The sequence below is a fragment of the Capsella rubella genome, unplaced genomic scaffold (genome assembly GCF_000375325.1).
Source record: "Capsella rubella cultivar Monte Gargano unplaced genomic scaffold, Caprub1_0 scaffold_5, whole genome shotgun sequence".
NCBI classification, from domain to species: domain Eukaryota; kingdom Viridiplantae; phylum Streptophyta; class Magnoliopsida; order Brassicales; family Brassicaceae; genus Capsella; species Capsella rubella.
In genome coordinates, this window is record NW_006238919.1 from 2877846 (window position 1) to 2886176 (window position 8331).

General features: G+C 34.4%; 1 protein-coding gene across 2 annotated transcripts; it reads right to left on the reverse strand.

The window, feature by feature from the left end:
• Positions 1-938: 938 nt before the first annotated feature.
• Positions 939-6387, reverse strand: LOC17884880 (ABC transporter B family member 15). Of its 2 annotated transcripts, none has more exons than XM_023782938.1 (7): positions 5935-6387; positions 5606-5660; positions 5304-5479; positions 4757-5214; positions 3552-4092; positions 2584-3477; positions 939-2502 (listed from the first exon to the last, which is right to left on the reverse strand). In XM_023782938.1, the coding sequence occupies exons 1-7, from the start codon at positions 6172-6174 to the stop codon at positions 1132-1134; spliced, it is 3735 nt and encodes a 1244-aa protein (XP_023638706.1). In that variant the 5' UTR covers positions 6175-6387; the 3' UTR covers positions 939-1131. The 2 variants fall into 2 exon arrangements, with proteins under 2 accessions (XP_023638706.1, XP_006290512.1); XM_006290450.2 differs by having other exon boundaries at positions 5304-5482.
• Between the last annotated feature and the right edge of the window lie 1944 nt (positions 6388-8331).

The window sequence follows — 8331 nt, forward strand, 5'->3', positions numbered from 1 at the left end:
TAAGTGTTTTTCTACATGTATTATTTTGTAGGTTTGCAATATAATTTAAACCAAATAACTAATAAATGTTAGTTTATCTTATATATATATATATATATATATGTCCCACATATAAGATATATACAGTATGTATATATATGTATGTCCCACATCTACGCGGGGTTATATTAATATAATATTTTAAAACTTGTTTAAGAAAATAAAAATTTAAAAATAAAGTTAAATCATTCATATAAATATATTAAAAACTTGAGAAAAATTATCCACCAATTGAACATACAGTGCTACCAAATCATCCACCAATTGAAAGTATATTTAAAAAAATAAGTAACTTTCAATGCTTAAAAAAAAGCAAAAAAATTTGATTGGCAAATTAATTGATGTAAAGGCTTTAAATATTTTTAAAGTCTTTAAATTAGTCTACCAATCAGCCACTACATTTGTGACTTTCAATTACTTTGGGACCGATTGGTAGGATATTTTTAAGACTTTAAAAATATTTAAAGCCTTACAGTAATTAATTTGTCAGTCAAACTTTTTTGATTTTTTTTTTAAGCATTGAAAGTTACTTATTTTTTTCCTTCTTTGTTATCTCATTTTTTTGGAAGCGTACAAAACCTGGCTTTAAATCTAAACAATTAAAAAAAAATTACTTTTCACATGCCCATTACATTTAAAACATTTCCATAAGTTTATAAATATATTTTATTTTTATAAATTAATTATTCTCATTTTTTCTTGTTCTTCTAAGATCCATTTCAATAATAATTATTTTTATAAATTCATTTCTAACATAATTTTATATTTATTATAAATATAAAATAATAATAATAATAATAACATGCACAACTTTAAAAGTTTGTTCATTGCCAATCAGATTTAAACATTAAAATTTTCTACATCTAAAATTTTAAAGTCAAAGTTTCTACAGGCACAAGTAACAGTCGTTACCAATCGACCTTAAAATTATTTCAATTTAATTAACAAGCTTTGTTTTTCTTTTACATAACTTTCCTATACTGTAGAAACCATAATCCTGCTTTAAATATAAGACTTTTGGACATTTATTTGGTTACAAATAATATAATGTTGTACTCAATCTCATTAGAAACGAAACGACGTGGTTTAACGTTAACAAGAAGTTGTCTGAAGACTGACCAATGAGAAGTAAACACCTGTTGGACCTTTTGACAACAAGGAAGAGTGAGTCCCACGTTCCACAAGTTTCCCTTTGTCTAAAACTGCGATTGCGTCACAGTTCTGTATTGTGCTCAGCCTATGTGCGATCACTACACTCGTCCTCCCGACCATCACCCGCTCGAGCGCATCTTGCACTACCCGCTCGGACTGGCTGTCTAAAGCGCTTGTTGCTTCGTCTAGAAGCAATACTGACGGGTTCTTTAGAACCGCCCTAGCAATTGCAATCCTCTGTTTTTGACCACCGGATAATTGTACTCCTCTGTCTCCACAGGATGTGTCGTACCCGTCTGTTAACGATGTGATGAAATCGTGAGCATTCGCTGCTTTCGCGGCTTCGATGATCTCTGACTCGTCGATCTTGTCGGATGCTCTTCCGTATATGATGTTCTCTCGGATAGTCCCAGCAAACAAAGTTGGTTCTTGGCTAACCAAAGCTATGTGTTGACGAAGTGATCTTAGATGATACGATCTTATATCGCGGCCATCGATTTTAACAATACCCTTTAACGGGTCGTAAAACCGCTCGATCAAGCCAATAATTGTTGATTTACCTGACCCGCTTGGACCAACAATTGCTGTGGACTTCCCTTCGTATATCTCAATGGAGAAGTTTTTGAATATAGTCACATCTGGTCTAGTCGGGTACGAGAAATCGACGTTGAGAAATTCGACTCGACCTGTTAGTCTTTCTGGCTCATACCCATCTGGATCCTCAGGGTCAATAGATGTGTACCGATCCAACACAGCGAATACTGATCCAACCGCGTCTGAACCTTTGGCTAGATCTGTGGTCATGCTTCCAGCATCAGCAATGACACGTCCTGTACTAACCAAGATCATAAAAGTTTCGAACAAAGCTTTAGCCGTGATGTACCCATCTTGTATCAATCTACCGCCGTACCAGAAATCCAAAGCCCACGTGCATGACGTGAGGCTTTGTGACATCGCAAGCCCGAGCCCTGCGAACCAAGATTGACGTATGCTTTCTCTCCGCGGACTTTCTTGAGCCTTTTCGAGCATTTTCATGATACGTTCTTGCGATGAAAACGCTGTTATGGTTCGGACGTTGGAAACAGCCTCTGCAGCTAATTTGCTACTCTCGTCTTGAGCCTTGATTGCTTTTTTCGACATGCTCTTGAGTAAAACACGGCGAGTGTAAAAGCAAACAATAATCACTGGTTGCACCGCGATCATTACAAGTGCTAACCTCCAAGCAATGACCAATCCCATCGTGAAAGCTATAGTTACAGCCGATACGGTTTGTACTAATAATGCCATCCGATCACCTACCAATGATCTCACCTATCATAATAGAAAAAAACATAAGAAAGATCAAGAAACGCTATAACATTAATTGTTAGTTTAAAAGATTTATATACTTACCACATTAGCATCTTTTGCGAGTCTAGAGCAAATGGCGCCGCTTGAGTTCTCATCTTTATCAAACCACCCGACCTCAAACGTTAACACTTTAGAGAGCATCCGTTCTCTGATACGTTTAGTCAAATATTCACCCATGTATGCGAAGTTGTAGTGTTGGCTGATATTGATCAAGAAAGAAATAACAGCTAGGCCGACAAAAGATAATGCATAGATCCTTGTTTTCTCCTTGATCTCGTCGTGGCTGGTCAGAAAATAAACTGACACCATTGACCCTAAAGAATATGCATATGCTGGCTGTATGGCTCCGAACAAGGTTGCGCTTATGCAACCGTACAACGCTTGTTTCCATTCCGGTAAATTCATTGCCAACAGTCTCTTAAACGACGGTAATTGCGGCTTGTTATCTTCGGAAAGATTCTTCGCAATGCTTGGACCTGTAAAAGAGTTAGCAGAGCTTGAACGACTAAGAGTTGAGATTCTAGAACTACTTCTCAAATCTTTGTTAGGATCCGAGATTGGACCCGTTTGTGCATTGACGTTGATGTTTATATCTGAGTCTTGCTTTTCAATCTGTTGTAGGCGGACTAGTGAAGCGTATTGACCATTAACATTTTCCATTAGCTCATCATGTGATCCAGTTTCAACAACTTGACCGTTCTGTACCACCGAGATAACATCAGCATTACGAATAGTAGAGAGACGGTGAGCGATAAGAATAGTTGTACGGCCAATCGAGGCGTTTTCTAAGGCTTCTTGGACTACTCTTTCGGATTCAGAGTCCAATGCACTCGTTGCCTCGTCTAGAAGAAGAATTGTCGGCGATTTGATTATTGCGCGTGCGATTGCAATCCTCTGCTTTTGCCCTCCTGACATTTGCACTCCTCTTTCCCCAACCTATTTGTATACATAAAAACTAAGTCAAAACTAGATAAAAGATTACAAGATGTGTTTCTAAACTGGGATCTAACCTGAGTTTCATAGCCATGAGGTAACTGAGAAATGAAGTTATGAGCATTAGAAGCTTTAGCAGCTTCAACAACATCATTCATTGATGCATCTTCTTTACCAAACAATATATTCTCCTTTATCGTTGTGGCGAAAAGTGCTGGCTCTTGACTAACTAGACCCATTTGGGATCTCAACCACTTCACTTGTAGCTTATCAATGGATACACCATCTATTAGAATCTCTCCGGCAAGCGGGTCATAAAACCTTTGCAAAAGCGAAATCACGGTTGATTTTCCCGAACCGCTTCCTCCCACCAAAGCCACGGTTTTCCCGGAAGGAATTGTCAGACAAAAGTCATCAAATATCGATGTTTCAAGTCTCGATGGATACACAAATTTTACGTTCTTGAACTCGACTTCTCCTCTAATATTGTCCAACTTGTGGCCATCAAGATTGTCTGAATCAATTTTGGGAACTCTGTTTATCACTTCCATGATTCGCTCCCCAGCTGAAGACGCCTCAAAGAAGTACTTTAGATTAGACAAACCACCACCAAGTGATCTAAAGCAAACAAAGATACCAAAGATCAAGATCATGATACTTCAGATAATTTATCTTTCTTTTGTTACAAAATAACTATACAAAAAAAAAAACTACAACAAAATACTAATCATGTTAAGTTAAACTAAATTACAATAATAATATCCAAAAGTGCATATAGAATATTATTTATAACTTTTACATACATCTTATAAATTCCCCAATTTACATACTATAAATTAATAATAGAAAAATGTTTAAAAGACACTAAAAATATATATATTGTTAAAAGGCATGACACTAAAAATATTCGATAATCGATATGTTTCACCGTAAATTTTTTAACTGGCAAAATTATCTGATTTTTTTCTTTTCATTTTTTAGTATTTGATATTTTTCATACTACCATAAATACATCTATATCAATTGGTTTCATAGTAAAACAAAACATATATTGATTGAAAATGTTTCTTTCGTTTTATGAAAAACTATTTCTGTTAACTATTTTATCACACTAATATTTTCATTGTTTAATCTTTCATAAAAGATTTTCTTAATATTTTAATTTTAATTTTTTTCGTAAAATATTTTCTTAATATTTTAATTGTTGAAACCGTTTTGCATATCTCACTGTGCGTAAAACAAGATAGTATTGAATTATTTTTCGCACGATAGAGATACTTACACGCCACCGATAGCAATAGCAGCAGCAACTGCAAAGACGGTACCACCCTGAGCACCATGGTACATGACCATCCTGCTTCCATACCAAGACATGAACCCCCACATGGCAAAAGTGATACCATTACTTCCAATAGTAATACCTTTAGCAAGTCCTTGTCTAATCCCTAGCTTCACCGACCCTTGTAGCGCGGTTGAGAACTTGGATATAGTCTTCCTCTCCCCTGAAAACGCGTAAACGGTTCGCACCGAGGAAATGGCCTGCTCAGCTACAAAACCAGCCTCATTGTACTCTTCGCGTATTTTCGTCGAAATGCTTATCAAGGCTCGTCCATACATAAGGCCGGGAATCACTAAGAGGACAATGAAAGGTAAGCCAACTATGGCAAGTCTCCATAGCAAGACAAAGCCTACTATGTAGCTTCCAACAAACATCGATGCGCTCATCAAAAAATTTGGTAACTACACCAAATCAAAACCCGGTTTAAATACACAAGAAAATCAAGAAAAGGATTATGAAAGATAACTTAAAGTTAAAAATGATATGTAACCTTTTCACTAAGGACGTCTTGGATAAGGAAGCTGTCACTAGAGACACTAGTGATAACATCGGAAGTGCTTGTGACATGAAGATCAAAGTAACCAACATCTTGTCTTAACACTGCTCTTAAGTACTTTTCTCTCATTCTTGCTGTTTGTCTCTCCCCTGTTCTTGTCCAACAATATCCTTCTATTAAAAAAAAACATTAATCCCTTCCATTAGTCAACTATTTAGAATAAAATTCGTTTAATTTTAAATTTGTGTTAGTCAACTATTCAGAAAAGGAAAGGTTACATTATTAGAAAGGCTTACCAAGGAAACAAACAACCCAAGATCCACAAGCCACATAAAGCAAAGCTACAGCGTTCTGTTCATTACACAACACATAAAACATCATCACTCCTCTTTTCTCCACTTGCCTCATGTCATGAATTTATAAAAGTGGTGCATGTGTCATATATAGAATAAAATCTAATAAATAAAACGACTTGGATGAGTCAATCTAGTTATTATATGTTTGTAAGAACATGTCAACGGATTCTTGAAAATGAAAACATCCAAGAAACTTGAATAACTTATGATCATAATTAAGATAAAATTAGCAAACCTAAGTAGTTAATTTTATAGAAGAGAGAGATGACCTTAGAGATGCTTTGCATGAAGGTTTCAGCGTTAAAAGATGAACCACCAAGGTTGTTCATGAGCTTGCTTGTGATGAGAAGAACAAGTGGAGTTGTGAAGCCATCACCAATGGCTCCGATGAACCCTAATCCCATGAGCAACCAATCTACACGGTCCGCGTGCTTGAATATCGATCTTACACTTCCCAAACCCTTCATCTTCTTCTTCTCCCCACTCTCTTTCACTTCTTCTTTACCCATATTTGTATTGTTCCAAAAGAGAGAGAGAGAGAGAGAAAGAGAGAGCAAAACGACACCTTCACCTTAACGAAACGACAGGAGTTTGTTTATCTTTCTCTCTTTCTTCTTGGAGAGGTTCTCTTTTCGTGCAGTAATATTATAAGTGGAAACCTTTAATTATTTTTTTTCTTTTTTTGTTGCTTTTTATGGGTTTCTTTGTTATGTGATGTTTTAGTTCACATCTCTCGTCCATCGAATGTGTGGTAGCCGGCAGCTATTTATAGAAACCGAGAGAGAGAGAGAGAGTGAATCCAGTTGGCTTCTGGGAACTTCGGCTGATTAACTTATACAGAAATTAAAAATATTATTATATGTTTGAGAAAATTCTTAAAAACTACATAATTTATGCGAAAAATGTACTGACTATATCTTGGATCCTAAAAAATACAGACATATTATTTTATAGATGACAAAAAAATATATATGAGATATTTCGATTTATGGCTATTATGATTTTCAAGAAAGTTATTTCTTAAACACTATTACAACTATAGTTTTGTGAAGAAGTTTCATTTTTTCATAGCTATAACGATAATAATTCTCTTTTTTTTAGATACCTTAATTGTTTTTTTAGCCTTGTAACAACCCGCCTTTTGAGATCATCCGCCATGTGGCGGGGTGTGCCACATGGCGGATGATCTCAAAAGGCCGGTTGTTACAAGTCTTGCTATTATTTTCGTCGTTAAACTTTTGTTATGATAAGCAATTTAGGAAAAAGACAAACAGTATTTACGATGGTGTTAATATCGTTATGGTTTTTAACGACGATAAATGAGAAATCACTTTTATACTTTCTCACATATAAAGAAAAAATATATTCAATTTTCACTTATATTTTTAAAAACATATTCAAATTAACTTTTGATATTTTCTATGGAGTTAAAGTTAAATAACGAGTTTCAATTCAAAGGATACATTAAAAGGAACATTTATTTTAAAACGCAAAATAAATAAGAAAACAATGTTTTTAATTTGTAAGATGGAGAGAATATATATTAGGGCAACATTATTGGTGGGATCTTATATAAGATCAGATCTTAACAAATTTTAGTTTTAAGATACTTGTTAAGATCATACCAATAATGTTGGGTGTAAGGATTGGTCTGTGAATTAAATGTCCAACTTATTGAGTATGAACTAAAATGAAGTCGGTATAATTCTAAGACAGTAGTAAATGAATGATATAGATAGTATCTAGTACGCACGCACATGCATGGAATTGAATTCGTCTTCTTGCAACATTTAAACCTGCGAGCAATTCCCTATGCTGGTCATGTGCATCGCATGCAGCCTTTTCATAACAGAACCTCTGTAGTCTTATTTATTACCAGTTTTGTATATTTTGACATCATTTATCAAGTTTTCTATGTCGTTTTGTTCCAGGTTTCGAGATATGGTTGTAATTTGATAATATGAGTGATATATAGAGTAGAAATATATAGTTCATTAACCTTATCTGAGGTCTCGTCTTACCAATTATATAGGAAGCCATAAATCTTCAAAAATCAACAGATGATGACAAGTAGTTTCAAGACTCTCCGGTGACAGTTTTTGTTCTTGGAAAAGATTCGGTATATATGAGAAATTAAAGATAAGATATATATCGGCAAATAGTTCGTTGTAGCACAATTGCTAAATTTTATTTTGAAATCATATATACCACGTGGGAATAGTTTAATTGGTAAAAATCTCTAATAAATGCTTAGAAATCGTCAATTCGAATAGTGTTTGGGATGATACCATATAATATGCTCTCTTGAAAGATATACATATTCGATCTAGAATCTCTAATTAGTTATTAAAAGAAAAAATAAAAAATAAAAATCAAGAAAATTGTGCATCATTTATTTTGATGAAAAAGTGAAAATAGTTTGTTATTCCTATCGAAAATATTATAAGCTAGCAAATGAAATCTATTACGTTACTCTTCAAGGCACTTAGGAACGTAACAGATTACAACTATGATGATCTTTCTAACATTAGGAATTATGTAGGATAGGTAAGTTAGGATAAATGCATTATAACTACGATCTTAAACTATCAAAACACAAAAATACTTAATTTGATGTAAAACGGGTTTACTAGAATGTGGTATAACTCTTCTTTTACACTTTTTAA